Source organism: Chenopodium album, chromosome 13, assembly GCF_948465745.1.
Source record: "Chenopodium album chromosome 13, dcCheAlbu1.1, whole genome shotgun sequence".
In the NCBI taxonomy this organism is placed as follows: Eukaryota; Viridiplantae; Streptophyta; class Magnoliopsida; order Caryophyllales; family Amaranthaceae; genus Chenopodium; species Chenopodium album.
This window is the reverse complement of record NC_137846.1, coordinates 49,590,978-49,610,504: the sequence shown is the minus strand read 5'-3', so window position 1 is coordinate 49,610,504 and position 19,527 is coordinate 49,590,978. Positions and strand designations below refer to the sequence as shown.

Sequence of the window (19,527 nt, the reverse complement as noted above, 5' to 3'; positions counted from 1 at the left end):
CTCTCATAGTCCTATCTATCTTCATCCTTTCACTTTCATTTTCCTTTTCCTATAAAAATACTATCAAAGGAAAAAAAATTTGTATTCAAAAAACAAATCTTTCATTAAATGAATACTATGGAGTATTAATAAAGAATTGATTTTTTTACTCCATATAAATTATCAATAAAGATTTCTACTTTAATTAATACTCGTAAAGAAAAACTTTAATGAAATATCAAGTTTTGGGGTTGGATCATGGAAGTCACGCACAAAAGAGATCGTTCGGCAAGCCCTTTTCTTTTTTTTTTTTTTTTTTTTTAATAAAATATCTTTTGAGAGTTAATAATATTTTTAGGGTTAAAAATAGTTTATATAAGTTAAGTAAGAGTCCTACTAAAATTAAAATAGGGTTTTAAATCTTTCCGAACTCTAAAATAAAAATATGAGATTAGGAAAGTTATTTAATAAATAAAAATAACTATTTTTTTTTATAAAATATAATATATTAAATCATAAATATTCGGGTATTACAATCTACCCTCCTTAAAACAAGTTTCGTCCCCGAAACTTAAAATAGAAAAATTTAGGGTATTACAATCTACCCTCCTTAAAACAAGTTTCGTCCTCGAAACTTAAAGTACGTAAATAACTTACTTGTAGATTTAAGAGAACCAAAACAGTCTAAATAAAATATATAGTTAGAGTAAATAATATTAAGGGTATTACATACTATCCCCCTTAAAAAGAAAGGAGTTCGTCCCCGAACTCAAGCCGGTCACATAAGCAAAATGCATAACAAGCAAAAATATATAGAGAAACACTCTCAAAACGGCTTAACCTATGTTCATTTTAATCCTTAGTCTTTATTAACAGGTTCATTCCTAAACAAACCACGCTAGGATATGAAGATCCCTGCGTAAATCCCACGAGCGGTTAGGCTCTGAATACCATTTTGTAACACCCCCGATTTACTAGCTAATAATAAAAAAATAAATAAAGGAAAATAAACAACCTTTAAATAAAATTGCGGAAGCATACACTTAAATCGGAGGTATTACCGCCACACTCGACAACCTGTCAAGTGTTAAGGCTTACAAAATCCCAATACTTACAACCCAACAAATCTAGGTGAGCTATTTATACAACTTTACAAGCTTGATATAAAAACACTAATCGAAACACTTGAGCTCCTTTAGCTACGATCACTTGATCAACCTGCTTAAACAATCTTAACTGCTCACCATTAAGGACAAATTCCAAAATAGATCGTTGCAGGGCCACCATAAGAAAAAGACATGGCCGCAAACACAAGTAGCATAACAAAATAACACACACACGTCAGCAAAAAGCTGAGTAATCATCACTTATCAAAATATAATTAAACAATATATATAATAATCAATATAACTAGCTCACTTAGCAATGTAGCCCGAAACTACATTCACAAATTATACCAAACTCAAGGGTAAAATTAACTCCATCCATACTCCGAAAGTAATCCTCAAATATAATAATACGATAATTTGCTCAATTAACTCATCTAACCAATAAGTGTGCCACGCTCTTTGTTCTATACCTATCCTTGGACATGAGTAATTCGAATAATAAACCAGCAAGTATAAAAGAACTTGAATACTCCCAATAATTAGAAAATACCTTGAACCAGACCACATACGGGCCAATTCCCACTGTAGGGGACCATAGAAAAATATATAAATAATAAAGATTGTACCTCATTCTTTACTCATGATCATTATCTCATTACCAAACATGCCAAGGACTAAGGTATATAACGCCGAGCCTCAAACCAAGAATAAAATATAATAATTCTCAACCTTTTGATCTCATACTTGATCAAATAATCTTTCACATGATAATAAATAATATCTCAATATTGGCACAAGTTCTCAATTCTTATATGACGACATATTCGGTTCATAAAAAATCTCAACTCTTATATGGCTAATACTAGTACCCAAAATTAATTAATTTTCAACCCAAAAATAATACTCTGTTTTAATAATCCTAAACCTCAATAAAACAATACTCCCTATAGCAACAACATTAAAACCCTAGAAATTATCAATCATAAACAATTAAACTAATACGATACTCATATCCAATCAAATTATATAACACCAATAATCAATCATATCATATACAAATTTGATCACACGAATTACAATTATAAAATTTACCCATAAAAATAATACAGAGTACTAATAACAAATCATATCACACATAATAGTACGAAATATAATACAAACATCTCTAAAAGTTTCGTGTGATTACCTTCCGACTAGTTACAATCTGACCACAACATTCAAGACCAAGTAATGTGCACTGACGTTGCAATTTGTGGGCTTTGTTTTACAAATCCACTGGAGTTTGGAGAATTAAATATGAAATGGATATTGAAGAATAATAATGAAAGAAAAACTTTAATGAAATATCAAGTTTTGGGGTTGGATCATGGAAGTCACGCACAAAAGAGATCGTTCGGCAAGCCCTTTTCTTTTTTTTTTTTTTTTAATAAAATATCTTTTGAGAGTTAATAATATTTTTAGGGTTAAAAATAGTTTATATAAGTTAAGTAAGAGTCCTACTAAAATTAAAATAGGGTTTTAAATCTTTCCGAACTCTAAAATAAAAATATGAGATTAGGAAAGTTATTTAATAAATAAAAATAACTATTTTTTTTTATAAAATATAATATATTAAATCATAAATATCCGGGTATTACAGCTGTTGCATCGAGTCCTTCTAGCAGGGCCATAGATTTTTGCAGCGTATTTTCCACAGTCCTCCACCAAACGCACCACACGCTCTTTCACCACTAAATGTGGCACATCATTGTTGTTGAAAATCTTCTGATTTCTTCGATACCAAATCTGCCATAAAAGAGCAACCCCAATTTGGCATTTCTTTGCACTGATTTTCATCCAATCTAGCAGGGTGCTTTTGAAGTCGAAATCAGCATTATCAATTAGAAGCTCAGGGACATCACATTCATACCAGAGGTCATGTACAGCAGGGCAACTAAACAGGGCATGGTGAGGCGTTTCAGCAACATTCGGGCACCAAGGGCACGCATCAGAATCCTTCATATGTCTGTAGTGAAGCAGGGAGCATGTTGGCAGGGAGTTCGTACATAGACGCCACAGAAAATGCTTGACCTTTGGTATAGTGTCGAGACTCCAAATCAAAACCCAGACTTGATGAAATGCATCCAAGTCGCATGACTTCCCTAGCATATAAGCCGACTTGACTGAGTACATACCATCCATAGAGAACGCCCATGTCAGCAGGTTTTCCGGGCTCCGGGGACTAAGAGGAATTGCCAAAATACATCGGACATCCCTCTCAACGAAGGAGTTCGATAGAAACTCATAATTCCATTCCTTAGAATGCTCATCAATCAAGTCCTTCACCTTAAAAATACCAGTAACAGCAGGAGAGGTAGTAAATCTGCCATTTTCATCTGCAAGCCAAGGGTCCTCAAAAATTCGAATTTTCGAACAATCCCCAACTCGCCAAATAAGACCCTCTTTCACAAGGGACTTTGCCCCCCAGATGCTACGCCATGAATAGCTACAATTCAATCCCAGAGAAGAGTCAAGGAAATCAGAATTTGGGTAGTACTTACCCTTCATCACACGCCCAAGAAGTGAATTTGGCTTAGAGATCAATCTCCACGCCTGTTTTCCCAGGAGAGCCTCATTGAAAACCCCCAAATCTCTAAAACCCATTCCACCCAAACATTTCGGTCTACAAAGAGCATCCCAATTCATCCAGTGCACCCGTCTCCTGTTATCCGAGTTACCCCAAAAAAATTTTGCCGTAAGTGAACGCAACTCATCAATTACACTCGTAGGCAACTTATAAACACCCATTAAATACATCGGGATAGCTTGAATAACAGATTTAATAAGAACCTCTTTCCCTGCTCTCGACAAGAGTTTCTCTTTGTAGCCCTGCAACTTCTTCCATATCCTATCTTTCAAGGCCGTAAAAACCATTCTCTTCGATCTTCCGATAACAGAGGGAATACCAAGATACTTGTCATGCTTATTGACAAGTCGCATTTTTAATAAGTCAATCAACTCTTCCTGCTTCGACACTACAACGCCTTTGCTAAAAGAGACCTCCGACTTTTCATAATTAATTTTCTGCCCGGAAGCTACTTCATAAATGTTGAGAATTTCAACTATCTTTGAGCATTCCTCTCGGTTGGCCCTTGCAAAAAGCAAACTGTCATCTGCAAAAAAGAGGTGAGAAACTTTTGGTCCCCTTCGACTAGCTCCAGCACCATGAACTAGCCTGTGGTCCGAAGCTTTTTCAATAAGGGCGGAAAAAGCATCAGCCACCATAATAAAGAGATACGGGGAGAGAGGGTCACCCTGTCTCAACCCCCTGGAAGGAAACACCGAACCAGTCACACACCGATTTATAATAAATGAGTAAGAAACAGTCGATACACAATCCATCACAAGTCTAACCCACTGATCAGCAAAACCCATTTTTAGAAGAAGTTTCTCTAGAAAATACCATTCAACTCTGTCATATGCTTTGCTCATATCAAGCTTCAAAGCTATAGTACCTTTCCTCCCCTTACTCCGTTTTTTCATCGTATGAAAGATCTCCATTGCAATCAAGGCATTATCAGTAATAAGTCTCCCCGGAACAAAAGCACTTTGATTTTCCGAGATGACTTTCGGTAGTATGGTCTTAAGGCGCATAACAATAGCCTTTGAAGCAATTTTATACAAGACATTACACAAAGCAATAGGGCGGTACTCAGACATATACATAGGGGACTTGACTTTCGGAATCAAAGCAATATTAGTGTTGTTAACCGATTCAGAGGAGTGCATACCATGGAGAATGCCGCTAACAAAAGTAAACACTTCATCCCCAATCACGTGCCAAAATTTCTGGTAAAATATGGCATGAAGTCCGTCAGGTCCCGGAGCTTTACAGGGATGCATGGCACATATTGCAGCATATATTTCATCCTTTGAGTACGGCTGGAGCAGAGCAGCATTGTCCTCTTCAGAAATTTTTGGTGAAACAGCCTCCAACACTCTCTCGACATCTGTCAAACACGGCCCTGAGGATGTGAAAAGGTTAGTGTAAAAATTTTGAGCAATATCCTCAAAGTCCTCTTCTTCTTCCTTCCATTCCCCTGCCTCATTAAAGAGCCCCTTTATTTCATTCTTCCCCCGACGCTGAGAAGCCTTGTGGTGAAAATATTTTGTGTTGCGGTCCCCGTCCTTAATCTCCGAGACTCTAGAGCGTAAGTACCAATAAGCCTCTTGTTTTTCCCCTAGCTCATCTATTTTTGCTTCCAAAGTAGAGCAAAGCTTGATATTATCCTCTGAGATCACACCCCCCTGCACTTCTTTTAAAGCATTCTCAGTTTCAATGATTTTCTTATCAATATTATCAAAATTCTTTCCACTCCATACTCTAAGAGCAGCCATCAGAACCTCCAATCTCTCAGCCATCGAACGCCCAGCAGACCCCAACCACGCCTCTCTGACAGCAGCTTCACAAGAGGCATCAAGGAGCCACGCTGTTTCAAACTTGAAGTTCTTCTTACCCCTCTTGCGCTTCTTCTTTGGTCTCTTTAGCCTAGCAAGAATTGCGGAATGATCCGATTTAACTCGGACTAAGTGCTCGACCGAAGCTTCTGGAAACAAATTGAACCACTCCTCAGTCCCACAAAATCTGTCCAAACGTTCTCGAATCATAGTTCTCTCAGTCAATCCTTTCTCCCAAGTGTACCATTGCCCCACGAAGCCAAGGTCACGCAAATTACAATCATCCAAGGCTGCGCGAAACTCATTAATCTCCCTCCTTACCGAATCAGCTCCACCTTCTTTCTCTTCGTAGGATAAAATCTCATTATAGTCACCCCCTATTAACATAGGACCCTCAAAAGAAGAGCACAATTCTCTAAGAAGTTGCCAAGTTTTCCACTTGTTTCCCGATTCCGGCCACCCATACAAGCCAACAAACCGCCAAGAGCTACCATTTAGCTCCCTAACATCCCCACAAATGTGATTTTGAGACATAGAAACTAAAGTAAAAGTGATTGAATCACTCCTCCAATACAAGCATAAACCTCCTGCCAATCCAATACTACTAACACCTACTGCACTATCAAAGCCAAGTCTATCTTTAAGTTTTTCAGACTCTAATTTATTAATTTTAGTTTCACAAATAAAAAGTACCTCCGGGGCATAATACGAGCACCACCGTTTGAGTGCTTTAACTGCCTGAGGGTTGCCCACCCCTCGGCAGTTCCAACAAAGAAGATTCATTGTTGTTCGCGGGGTTGGGACACTCCAACACCCGCTACTTCGTTGGTAGCCAATGCACTATGTACACGAGCTTTTTTCGAAACTTCATCGACTTCCATCTCATCATCCTTCGAACACTCCTTCCTCTTGCCACATTTAATTTCCCCACCAGAACCTATCCCTTCGAAAGTCACTCTATCCTCTTTCCTAAGCTTCACTCCCTTCTTTGCCATACCCTTCTTTGAAGTTGCTGCTGTTGTGAAAGAGAATAAAGAATTATGCTGAGTATCTGCAGGCTTTACTCGTAGGTCCTCAGTTTCATCACTACTCTGACCTTCAACACCACTAGGAGAGTCCACGACTAGGTGGTTTTTAGTAACACCCCCTACTGTTCTACACTCCAGTTCAGCAAGCTTCGTGAGAGGCAGAGGCATATCCTCACGAAGTATGGTGCTTACAGACTGCTCCTCCACACCTTGCATCTCACTGATCTATTTGCTTACTTGCCCAGGTTTTTGGACAAACAAAACCCTCCTACCAGCCTTCACCTCTTCAAACTCATCAACATCCTTTTGTCTGCCCTTTCGTGGGGTAGCTCTAAGGCGTAGACTCCAGCCAAGGCTCTGGTTCTGCTCCTCATCATCACAATTGAGACAATCTTTCTCACTATGACCAATAACCCCGCACATTAAACAAAAGAACGGAAGTCGCTCATATTTCAGGTTAATGCGGAAAATTCGATCATCCTTGCCTCTCATGTTGATGAATCTTCTCAGCGGTTTGGATATGTCAAGGTTAATTCTCACACGCCTGTATTTGTCCAAGCCAAGGTCATCCTGTTCAATTTCCATAACTTCCCCCATAGAAGCAGTGATAGCCCTAACAATATTATCAGAGCGTTTGTTAAAGGGTAAGTTCTCCAATCGCACCCAAAAAGGAGAGTGAGATGGCATAACATCAGTAGGCTGTTCATCCCCTGCTACTTCACTCAAGGCCAATAAGTTATTCTCGAAGCACCATGGACGACCCTCTAAAACTTTCTCGCGATCCTTCTAGTGAAAAAACTGGAAGGCAAACAAGTTTGTACCAATTACTCGTATCACTACTCTCTTTGAAACAGACCAAGATTGAGACATGGTTCGTTTAAAAGCATCAAAATTGTAACTTCGATCCGTAATCAATTTACCCACCAGCATTAGGGCAACACGTTCCTCCGACTCCTCATCCTCACAAACATCCACAATTTCGTTTTCAGGATCATTAATTCGCAAATTAGAGCATTGATTCGCTAGTTCGTCCGCCATTGATAGCCTAGGAAAGCCTCTCTCACAAGGTAGGGCAACCTCTCTCGCAAGGTAGAATCGCCCCTCTCTTTCAAGGGAGTTTTTATTAATTGAATTTTAGGTACTCAATTAGTTATATCTTAACTTACAATAATTAAAAATGGGTAATGTTATATGTAGCCCTTAGAGCTATATATAAACATTAAATATATTTCCTAAAATGGAATTAAGTTGGAAATTCATGACAAAATTACGCTTAAATCGGTGTAATTAATGTTAATTTTTTCTTCAATATTTCCTTTTTTTAGCTTCTTATCATTTTCCTTAAAAAATTAACGTCTAATATAAAAAAAGAATTATTCAAAAAATCATCTAGTTTTACAATTAAAAACTTGCTTATACTCGTGGAGCTTATATTAACACACATAATAAGAGGGCAAGGGAAACGAAAGAAAAATCCAGCCATTACACATTTCCTCTTCTCTCTCTTCTAATTCTCTCTTGCAATTTTTTTTTGCGATGAGTTTGTTGGGTCATTGCACTGGGAATTTCTTCAAAATTTCAACCCATAAATTTCATGCTCAAACTTATAATGGTCAGTCCAATTCCTATGTCTTTCAAATGCAAAATTCTCATTGTATTTGTGAAAAATGAAGTTGGGTTTTGTATTTATTTTGTTTAAATTTAACAAATTGTGCAATGAGAAAACTAATCAGTTCTACTGTTTTTTTTTTTCAGTGGGGAAAAGGGTGCCCATAAAAATGTTAAAGAGGGATTCAAGTGTAAAGAAATATGAGCAAGATGCTGTTTTGATGTCAAAGAATAATTTGAAGAGCAAAGTGAATGCCTTAACGGTTGTCAATTCATTGGCTGGTGAGCCCTCTATTAATCCTTTCACTGGACAACCCGGAAACTGTCCGGATTTAGTTGTCACATTACTATTTCAAATAATCGAATTACATGATTGAGTTACACTATCAACATGACAATTAATTTCTACTATTAATTTTCATTGTTTACTTGGTAATTTGAATTAGGAATCATACAATAGTTGATATGCCTAGCTAAGGTATATTGAAAGAGCTGGTCTGGTTCTATTTGTTACAGAATATCTTTTTTGAGTTAGGTGTACACAAGATTATTTTTTTGCTCATTTGATCAATTTCGCTCATTTGAAATTTCTCCAAATGAGCATAAATGGTAAATTGAGCTAATAAGACACTTGCATAAACTTATCTCTGGGTGTATTTGGGTACAAGACTGAGGTTCTCTTCTTTCTGATATAATTACCAAAGTTGGGATACTACATTTCCTCACATACAAAGTAGTTTCAATTAGTTATGAAACTCGGGCACATGGAAAGTATGAATTATAGTTAACTAGTAATATGCTCTGTAGTAAGATAGTACTTTAGTAAAGGCATAGAAATTTTGTATTACAGTTGAAAAGTAATGTTTGATGCATTGGTGCTCACTTGCATCGTTTTCTTTTGGACAACTGCAGTAGTTAATTTGCTTGCGATAGACCCAGCAAATGCCATCCAAATGGAGGATATAATGTATGATTTCTCTTCTTTGTTATGATTTGCACTTTGCTATATCTATATTTCCTGTGTCATACTTGTAAAAATACAGTCAATAAATAAATGATCCATGCTCACTTGTAATTAGTCTTACCCCATTTTGTTGAGCATTCGGCTTTGGAAATGTTCATCACTTATATAGTGTTTCTAATTTCTACTTCATCAACATGAGAATTAGTTTCTACTATTAATTTAGTTTAATAGTGCTGTAAAACAGTTATCACTTGTATTGACTGAACAATTTAATATAAAGTATCTTGATATACCTGGATTTTATGTTCCTAAAATCTTAAGGAGAGTAAACTAATATATGATGCTAAGAGTTCTAGTGCACTTTAGTATACACATATCTTATAATACAAAGTGCAGTATGTGATACATCATTACATCATAGTTTGCTCTCTAGTATGATATGACCGACCTCAAAGACTAGATTTATTCTTATTCAAGACAGGATAAGGCAGCATCTATCTATATGCTAGCCGATGGGAGTATTGGAGATTGGTTTGGAGGTCTTCTATATTCAGCTGGGGAACAAGCCAATGAAGCTGTTTTGAATCAGTTGTCAGCTCTTAGTTTTACAAGGTAATAATAATTTTGTCTTATGAGCTGCATATAGTATGTTGGATATCGTGATCATGCCGTCGTTTTCTAACTTCTGTTGTTTTTACCTACTCTTCTATCAGTCTGGCTGTCATTTTTGGAGCTGGACTGGTGACCAGCCTTTCCCCCTGTACACTAAGTGTTTTGCCATTAACACTTGGTTATATAGGTAAGATATTATCTTAGATGACTGTTGTGTCAATTCCTGTTGCTTCAATAGATATATTGCAAGTATATTATCTATCAGAAGTTGATCAGATTCATTGAATTCATTCAGGTGCTTATGGCTCTGGAAAAAGCCGTGCACAGGTGATAAATATTTTTTTTTGTTTTTATTTATCTTGTTTAATTACTATTATTATATATTTAACCTTTTTTTATGATAATGTTTTGTGCCTTTGTCTTATGAAGAGATTCTCCCAATGTCAAAAAAAACTCTAAATGAAAAGGAAAGTAAAAGCTGAAAGAAAAGTAGAACTTTTCTAATGCATTGTAACTTATTCAGTTTTTAAAAATTGGTAAGGGAAGAAACTAATGGACATTATCTTCTACTAATTTTATATGAGGTGTATAGTTATTGAGTTGAAAGCCCTGGGTCTCGATGTTATTTACATAATTTTTTTGGCCATGCTTTTTTTAATTAGATTGGTGAATTGTACAAAAGTATTCATCTTTTCACCTTTGTATGTTCAGGTCGTTGGTGATTCCGTTGCTTTCGCATTAGGATTGGCTACTACACTGGCACTCCTTGGTGTTGGAGCCTCATTTGCTGGAAAAGCTTATGGACAAATAGGCAGCGGGTTGCCTTTGGTTGCATCTGGTCTTGCTATTGTGATGGGCCTTAATCTTTTAGAGGTAATGCATTATGTATTAGTGAAACTCTAATCTCTCTTCTTAGTTACTTGTTGACTCCTCTGACATTTATTTCCCCTTTATTGTTTGAAATCGCAGATACTTGAGTTGCAGCTTCCATCATTTTTCAATGACTTTGATCCCCGTGCAGCAGCTGCAAACTTCCCCTCAAGTAAACATTTAGAGCTTTTAGTTTTTACTGAACAGCTGAAGCATATCCCTAGAAATGGCTTGACAAGTGAAGCTATGGGAACTGTTTTTGTATGCCAGGTGTGCAAGCATATTTGGCTGGTCTTACATTTGCTTTGGCCGCATCACCCTGCAGCACACCTGTACTGGCCACTCTACTTGGTTATGTGGCCTCAACCAAGGTATACTAGATCTTTGATGAAACTCATATGGTGAGAGTATACTTTTAATGAAGGTGCTAGCTGAATGGGTAGATGCTTTACCATGCTAGGATTTCTTGAATGCTGTATAGTACTGATGTAATTATTACCATTTTCCACAAATAATTGTGTAAATGGAGCATCTATCACAAACAAAACATTTTGATAATAAGTGTGCAGAAAATAAAGTTTGTGGAGTAGGTGCAGCATGGTTTTTACTTTCTTCAACCTTGCTGCTTTGATCCTATTTACTATCTATATGCTTATTTAACTTGACAATTTTGTGACAGGATCCTCTAATTGGGGGCAGCTTACTGCTGACCTACACTACAGGCTATGTTGCTCCTCTGCTGTTGGCTGCCTCTTTTGCTGGTGCATTGCAGGTACCGCTTTCTTTCCTTCTGATCAGATGCTTGTGAAGATAACCTTTTTACTACTTTATTTGATGGTGTAATGAATCTTTGTTTTGCATGCTCATGACGCATGAGTGTTAAGTAATGGCTGGTCAATAAATTCAGTAATACCACCTCAATTCACGATTTTTCTTAGTTGACTTTCCACAAATATTGAGAAAAGTGGATAAAATACCCATTAAGAATAGCTTTTTGTGAGGCAATGCATCAAATGCATAGACAAAGTCCGGTTGAGGACGCTCATATACCGAACGTCATGGAATAATACCAGGAGCGGGTCATTGTGAAACTGAGGACAACAGTTGAATTACTGAGTGGGTATTGAAAATTTTAAGATTAGTGTAGTAACACAACTACACAAGTGTAATAGGTCCCAATAATTAAGGCCCAAGCAACCTGTTGGTGTCCTAGATGAAAAGTTTTTTTTATTTTTTTTTTTATTTTTATTTTTTTTATTTTTTTTATGCCAATTCTCCTAACATGCCATCAGGGATTCAGGATCTTAAGCATGATCCAAAATATGGAAACCTAATTAATTAGATCAGCTTATTATCATTTTCTCGGTAAGACAGCACTAGAATTGCTCCAGAATAAAATGGATCATATAGGGTCATTGATAATTTACTCCCCACCTCATCACCAGGATGACAACTTGCAATCCAAATTATATCTTGGAAACATTATGGGAAGGTGGCTAGTATATGGATGAAAAAATGAGAATTTTACTCCATAGAATTTTGATTGACTGACAGAGGAAGTGGTCTCAATTTTGATTGGATTTCCTTGGAAAGGAAAAGTGGTTTCTAGAGTTTTTCATAGTACCAATGTGGGGAAGGAAGTACATTCTGAATATCAATTTGTCCATCTAGTCCAAACCCTATCAGAACATCAGCCACAAGAAGAGACTGATACACCTCTAGGGTCATGGAACAAGAGTAAAAGGTCAAACAATTTCATGTGCTTTAGAAGCGTAAGAGTTGTGTTTCCATGGAAGTTGCTTGGTGTTGACTATCATCATACAAACATATTCTTGTCAGAGTTGTCACCATCTTGATCCACGTTTCATAGTGTGCCAAATTTTATCAGCTATGAAGAGTAAGTGATGCGCTTAGACAGCCATGATAACTTGTCACTCAATTATGCCATTTCCTATCACTTTCTAAACCCATTCTCTCCATGATAAATGTCAACCAAAGACAACCATGATCCCAGATAGTTGAAGGGCTAGCTTATGCCTCTCTTGGAGTTTTGGGGGTCATTCCTGCAATCCCAGCCTGTCCCCATCTCAGAGGGTCATGTCTGAGAACTATATACAAGATTTGTCTGGAGTCCTTCTGCTCAACTTCATTGGTTTAACTTCAACTGGGAAACTTACTGAGAAATGAGAAGTTTACTGATTAAACAGCATATATGCTTAATTTTACTGAACAGAAATCATCTTCAAACTAAGGACTTCAGACAGTAATACTGTAATAGCATACTAAGATAACAAATCAGGAAACCATTTTTTTTCTAGGCTTACCACTTGTAGGAAACCATTTACGACTTAAGAGAACTGAGAAGAAGTGAATACAAATCAACCAATCCCTATGGGAAATCAGGATCTACCCAGACATGATAACATAATGGGTTCTCGATGAACACTTTGCTTTCTTTCTTTAAAGTCCTTTAAAGTCCTTTAAAGGTTTATGTTTAGATTTACAATCATTATTTTCCTTCCATGTTGCTTACCGTCTTATGTATCTGCAGAGGCTGCTTTCTTTTCGCAAGTTTTCAGCTTGGATCAATCCACTGAGGTACCTTCTTTATCTGGAACATATATAGTTTTCTCAGTTACTCGATTTTCTTTTCCCTTTTGGTCTTGTGTCTTGGAGTTTGATATACAAAGTATCAGTTATGGTGTACACCGTTTTGTTTTTATTTTTCCTGTTTTCACTTGTACTTATGGTTTCCTCTCTGCTTGAATCTGATTGTGATTGCAGCGGCGCCCTACTCCTAGGTGGAGGTCTGTATAGTTTGCTGGATAGACTTTTCCCTACTACAACAATGGTGATGTAGATATCCAGAGCTAGAAGTTGTATTAGATTTGTTTGCAAGAATACACAGTATTATCTTCGTGTGGCAAGGTATATAAGATCAAAGGTGCCAAACGTCGAATCCAAGTTCCTGTACACTTTGTAGGATATACTAATAGTCAGTTCTAAATTCTGAGTGTAAAACTTAGATTATATCAGCTAACTTACTTGAACCATGTATATTTGAGTGTATACTAGTAATAATCACTCCTTACTTTGTCAAATCCTCTGTATCTGACATATCTTTTTCTTAATTAATCCTAATTAATTAAGGGAAATCACGTGCTAATGAGATCCCCTCGATAATGACAGATGGGAAAAGGATTTCTTGTGTTTTGCAAAGTTTTGATAAATGGGAGGAGGCTCTACATATAAGTGAATCTCACTGTCTGTAAGATTGTACTTTGTATAATTGTGTACATCAAAGGATCTAGTGATAAATGCAAAATTTACCTGGTAAACCAACCTAATTTGAGTTAGTCGACCTGAATAATCCTGCATGCACTAGAAAATGAGTAAACTAGACTGTTCGATTTATATTCTAGACGCTCATCTAAAAGTTTTAAAATGATCATTTCATACACGTATAACCTGGTCTGAATTTGCTTTGAATGATTAAAGTCTCTTGAGTACGTTCTGAATTGAGTTACATTAATCATACCCGAATCTAATTCAAACAACTAGATTGTGACCTACACTTATTATAGATTATCGTGTTTTCCCAATACTACACAATGGTTAATGCGTGAAACATGTTGATTATACATTAAATCCGCGTGCATAAGTAGTGTCAATTGCTTGTTTTGACACACGCACTTAAGTAACATTCTACATTTCTACCCACCATCAAGCATGTATTTGGTAGAGTAATGCACCAATGCATGGACCATTGCTTAGAAATTCCCAACCATTTTCTGCCGACAATGACAAAGACAAAGAAGCAAAGAACAATATAGATTTCTACTAATTGCTAGGCCACATAGTCAAGTAGCCGCCTTCCCAAAAAAATGCTGAATTTGTGATCAATATTTTTGGAACCCATGCAACCGTTATGGCCGACCATACTAAGATAAGGCAAAAGTTGGATGACCAAGGACCAAAACACCTTATTTTGTTTAGCTATACTTTTTAGGCATTTGCTTGTTTATCCAATATTCTTAACCATCAACATTTTTCTTTTGTATTTTCCTTGTTTGGCTTGTAAAGAAGCACAATCTAATAATGTTTGAGGTTAGTGAGAGTTACACATCGTGTTTAGTCACTCGTCACAAATCTTTACAAAGGTCTTCTTTATATCTTTTTCTCTGATTACTATTGGAAGATTACGACATTTAAGTTAGTTTTTAAAATAAAAAATTTATCATTGTGCACGTTAGACCGTTAATTGGAGAAATTAACTCTCCATGTCAAGAGAATTCTTGTTACTTAATACGGAGTACATAAGAGTACTTAAATCATTAAGAATATCGTGTTATTTAATACATAAGAGTACGTAATATCTTTATTTTAAACACTCCTCCTTTAGTGGACATGTTTGGATTAGCCTATGTTTCATGATTGACAATAGGAGTAAATAATAGGAAATATAAAACAAACCCAATGTATTCTCCATAAATTGAGAATCCAATGCAATTCTTGATAAATAATCTAACATTATCATAGTCAAATTTATGTCAAAAAGTTTGATCTAATGGTAAGAAAGACTTGAATATCATGAATGAAGAAATTTTTCTTATTGCAAACCAAAAAAAAAAAAACATTAGTCTAAAACAAACGAAAATCAATCAACAAATTTGTTTATATTGACTTACTAGGTTAGATCCCGTGCCATGCACGGTAATTTCAATATTTATCATTAGTTTAATACAATTATTTTACTATAAAAAATAATATCAAATTGCAAAATAGGATGAAAGTTCTGTAATTACAATTTTTTTGAATCTCTAAAGAAAACAGAGGAAGAAATGCATGCACGACTAATAAAAATAACCATGGATTACATTACAAAATTATAGATAATATTACATTATTGTATTATATGACTTTGTTCCCGTCATAAAATAAATAAATATATAAATCCTTGTTGAATGTGTAAAAATGAATATACTTGCCAAATAGAAAAGAAATATTATTGTAAAGTAACTATTAAACTAAATACTTCTCTAAGAAGCTTTGAAAAAAAAAAAGGAAAAAAAAAAAATAAAACCTTTTGGAGGGAAAATTTTTAACCAGGTTATGACAAGTGTCATTTCTGGTTTCGCCTTTAGTATAAGTATATTGATTGATTGAAGTTATTTTTTTTTTTTTCGATATAACATTATTTCACAAATAAATGAAAATTTCTTGCCATATTCCCATATTCGTAATTTCCATCCGAAAACCAAATCAAAAACATAGCCAATGGAGAACCAAAAATCGAGCTAATTACAGGGTTCCAACAAAACCAAATTGATTTCCTGCTAGAATTGCAAAAGAAATCTTTGCATTACCTAGCTCACATTTGAACTCTCAAAATCCCACCCCTTAAAAAAAATAAAAAAATTTAAATCCGAAAAAGATAATTATTAATATATCTTTTTTACATTTTAATTTTTTTAATTACCACCCAAATTAGTTTCTAGTGGGACCCACCCCACGACCAACCACCTCTTTGTATTGGTTAAGTGAGTCTTGCCGTTGCAACCGCATCTCCTCGTTAAACTTCTTGATAAACGCCTCAACACGGCGGTTCAACTCGTCTTGATTCAGCGACGGCTCTCGCCTCAGCCTCGAGCTCGCACTCGCCGGCGATGCGCTACCGCTTCCATTGTTGAAAGTGTCAGATTTCTTCATCACCTTCACCGGAGACTCCTCCGGCGATGCTCCGGCGAATGTGTCGGACTTCTTCAGATGACGTGTCAACGGCATTGAACGTCCCTCTGTTATTGTCCGCCACGTGGACTCCAGTGTTTCCTGTTTTTTTGGCCTTGATACTTTCAGCACTGCTTTTCCTGCTTACAAGTGTCATTTGTTACCGTTAGAATTCCGATTGAAATTCAAATTTATTCATCATTTTACCGTTGAATTTTAAAATTTTGAAAGCAAACTTAAATTAATTGTCTTCTGAAACAAATCAATCTACTGAAAAATAATGACATAGTAAACAGAAACAAATAATGTCTTAATCAAACCATTTGAGGATAATTACAACTCTAAATTCAAAACAGTGTAATTTTAAGCTAAATCGGACTAATCAAAACATGAAATTAAATCTCGTGTATATTTGTACAATATAGCGAACTAATTCATATTCAAAATACAACTCATTTTAAAATTTCAGTAAGTATAAATTTTTATTTTTTTTATTTATTTTTTTATTTTTAGAAATTATTGAAATTAGTACAAATTTCTTTAAAACAAAAAAAAAGAAAAGAAATTAGTACAAATGAAGAGGAGAGAGAAGATTACCTTCAGGACTAGCTTTGACAGCTCTCCGATGACCAAACCTTGCCGAAAACGGCGGTTTCTCCGCTGAAGAAGTCGGCGAAAACTCCGGCAATCTCACCGGCGCACTTTTCTCCGGCGAGTTCCACACCGGCTTCGACAACACAAACTCATCACCTTCCTCAAATTTTTCTCTCTCCTCCACGTCATCACCTACAACAACTTTCGCAGGTTTATCCATTTTAGTAACAATCGGACTCTCGACGTATCCGAACACCACCACATCATCCTCCTTAGCGACCTCCATGACCGCCACGTGTACATCCTCACTGTCCACCACCGGGAAACTCTCCGTCGCCGGATTTAGGGTTCCGGCATTTCCATCACTTCCGGTGCCGCCACGTGGCTGAAGCTTAGAGGATGCAACAATGGAGATGATGATGCAGTTGATGAGAAGGTACATGTATGGAGGTCTGAGCCATGAGAGTGCTAGTGACCAGAAGAGAGGAAGCTCGGAGGTGACGAAGTCTAGGATTACCGGCAGTGATAGTTTGAGTATCACAGCTAGTGAAACGACGCCGGTTGATACTACCACTGCTTTCAACGGTAACATTCCCATTTTTATTTTTATTTTTATTTTTATTTATTTTTGTTGGGTTTTTGTTACTTGTGTTTGTGAAATGAAGTATGAACAGGGTTTAGGAGAGTTAAATGGGGGTATATAAAGGGGGAGATATGGAGGGTTAGGGATTTGTTGGGGGTGGGTGATTGAATGTGAACCGTTGGATTGTGAGAGCATTGATTTGGTGAGTGGAATCTTACCGGTTCACCGGTTATGTAAGGTAGACGTGACACGTGCCATGTGGGTAGAGTATCTACTTTAACTGTACGAGTATGTTACTTTTACTACTACTTAAAAAAAAAAATACTTTCATAAAATAATCGTTGAACTCTTTCACATCACTATCAATAATAAGCAAAAAATTGATTTCCTCGTTCTCTATACCCGCTTTCTCTCTACTCTCACTCAGATCATCTCCAATGATGAAGCTTTAGTGAGTATTTTTAGAAGAGAGAGTATTTTTTGCAATTTATACCAATAAGTTGGTATCTAAACTTAACAACTCCAAAAGAAAGTTGCTAAGTTTAGATACTCAACTTTAAGTGTCGTTTAACAAAAAGTGTGGACCCTTGTCAATATTCTAATATATTTAAGTTTTACCTTTTTATTTTTATTTTTTGATTTTACAATATTTGATATTAAAAAAGAAATGTATTTGGTGAGTCATAAATTAAAAGTGACATTTGTATATTTAAGAGAGTCTCACCATTAGAAATTTATACTTCATATGAGTTGCTAAATTGAGAAGTAGGTATGATATCATCATTGGAGGTAAAAAAACAACTCATTTTATATTTCAATACTCAAACTTGAGTCTCACCATTGGAGACGGTCTCATAAGCATTTTTGTGATAATATTTTTATGAAAAAATTGTCCGGAATAATCCAACTTTTGGCTCATCCGCTCAAAATAATCCCACCTTTTGGATTTTTTTTTAAATAATCTGACCTTTAATGTCAATTCGCTATAAATGGTCGTCCCAATTAGTCATTTAACTTGCTATATCAAGTTACATGACACGTGTTGACATCAGATTGGTCAAAAAATTAAAAATAAAATTATTTTTTAAAGTAAAAAAAAAAAAAAAAAAAAAAAAAAAAAAAAAAAAAAACCCTAAATTAATTAAAAAGCCACCCCCACCAGCCCAACCACCCTCCACGGGTGCCCACTAGTCCACCACCTATTAGCCCGACCCCCTTGCTACCAACCAACGCTGGAGCGCCACGCTCACCATTCTCCCCCCCCCCCCTAAATGACAAACCATCCCGAAAAACCCCTTCCCCGTCCCGATCTTGACCTCCCTCCACCACCCGTGTACATTTTCCGACCCTCTCCCCTTCCCCTGTACCTTTTTCGGCCCCTTCACCTTCCCCATGCCCTGATTTCGGCCCCAATCCCTTTCCCACAACTCGCCGATTTCGTCCCCCTCCTCTTCCCACACCTTGAATTTTATAATGGTTTAGTTGCGACGAAACAGGGTACGGAATGATCAGCGAACTACGCGGAGTAACTATCTGGTGGCGATGGGACTGATGGCTCTAGGCCGATGGTAGGGGTGGCGGGGAGGTTGCTGGGGTTGCGATGGGGCTGGATAAGGTTTCAATTTTTTGTTTTTAGTTAATTAAAGTTAACTAGTAATAATCAATTTTCAAAACAAAATTAAATTAAAACTTATTTTTTGACCAATCAGGTGATGACACGTGTATATTAAACTTAATAAAAAAAAAATTGCATACCCAACTGGTTACAAGTCACTTGGGATCATTTATAGCGAATTAGCATTAAAGGTTGGATTATTTAAAAATAATCAATAGGTGGGATTATTTTGATATGATGAGCCAAAGGTCGGATTATTCTGAACAATTTTTCCTATTTTTATCCCATCAATGAAAAAAAAAATAAATAAATAAAATCTTCACTATTCTCTCTCTACTACATCTTCTTTCTTACTTTTACTAATATACTTCTACATTTCTCTCTAATATATTATTTTTATT

The 19,527-nt window shown here is 36.2% G+C and overlaps 2 protein-coding genes across 2 annotated transcripts; one reads left to right on the top strand and one right to left on the bottom strand.

Annotated features, from left to right (window-relative positions):
- The first annotated feature begins 7,992 nt into the window (after nucleotides 1–7,992).
- Nucleotides 7,993–13,708, top strand: LOC145576805 (cytochrome c-type biogenesis ccda-like chloroplastic protein). Its single transcript, XM_081634512.1, has 12 exons — nucleotides 7,993–8,165; nucleotides 8,309–8,443; nucleotides 9,074–9,128; nucleotides 9,603–9,737; nucleotides 9,839–9,924; nucleotides 10,033–10,064; nucleotides 10,449–10,610; nucleotides 10,707–10,779; nucleotides 10,878–10,978; nucleotides 11,287–11,379; nucleotides 13,159–13,205; nucleotides 13,392–13,708. The coding sequence occupies exons 1-12, from the start codon at nucleotides 8,090–8,092 to the stop codon at nucleotides 13,465–13,467; spliced, it is 1,071 nt and encodes a 356-aa protein (XP_081490638.1). The 5' UTR covers nucleotides 7,993–8,089; the 3' UTR covers nucleotides 13,468–13,708.
- Nucleotides 13,709–15,836: 2,128 nt separating this feature from the next.
- Nucleotides 15,837–17,579, bottom strand: LOC145576804 (uncharacterized). Its single transcript, XM_081634511.1, has 2 exons — nucleotides 16,932–17,579; nucleotides 15,837–16,474 (listed from the first exon to the last, which is right to left on the bottom strand). The coding sequence occupies exons 1-2, from the start codon at nucleotides 17,524–17,526 to the stop codon at nucleotides 16,095–16,097; spliced, it is 975 nt and encodes a 324-aa protein (XP_081490637.1). The 5' UTR covers nucleotides 17,527–17,579; the 3' UTR covers nucleotides 15,837–16,094.
- Nucleotides 17,580–19,527: the final 1,948 nt, after the last annotated feature.

Coding starts and splice junctions, on each gene's coding strand:
- LOC145576804 (XM_081634511.1), bottom strand. CDS start 17,526: ATGGGAATGTTACCGTTGAAAGCAGTGGTAGTATCAACCGGCGTCGTT. Junction 16,475..16,931: donor TGTCAAAGCTAGTCCTGAAG/GTAATCTTCTCT, acceptor ACTTGTAAGCAG/GAAAAGCAGTGCTGAAAGTA.
- LOC145576805 (XM_081634512.1), top strand. CDS start 8,090: ATGAGTTTGTTGGGTCATTGCACTGGGAATTTCTTCAAAATTTCAACC. Junction 9,129..9,602: donor ATCCAAATGGAGGATATAAT/GTATGATTTCTC, acceptor TTCTTATTCAAG/ACAGGATAAGGCAGCATCTA. Junction 13,206..13,391: donor GCTTGGATCAATCCACTGAG/GTACCTTCTTTA, acceptor TTGTGATTGCAG/CGGCGCCCTACTCCTAGGTG.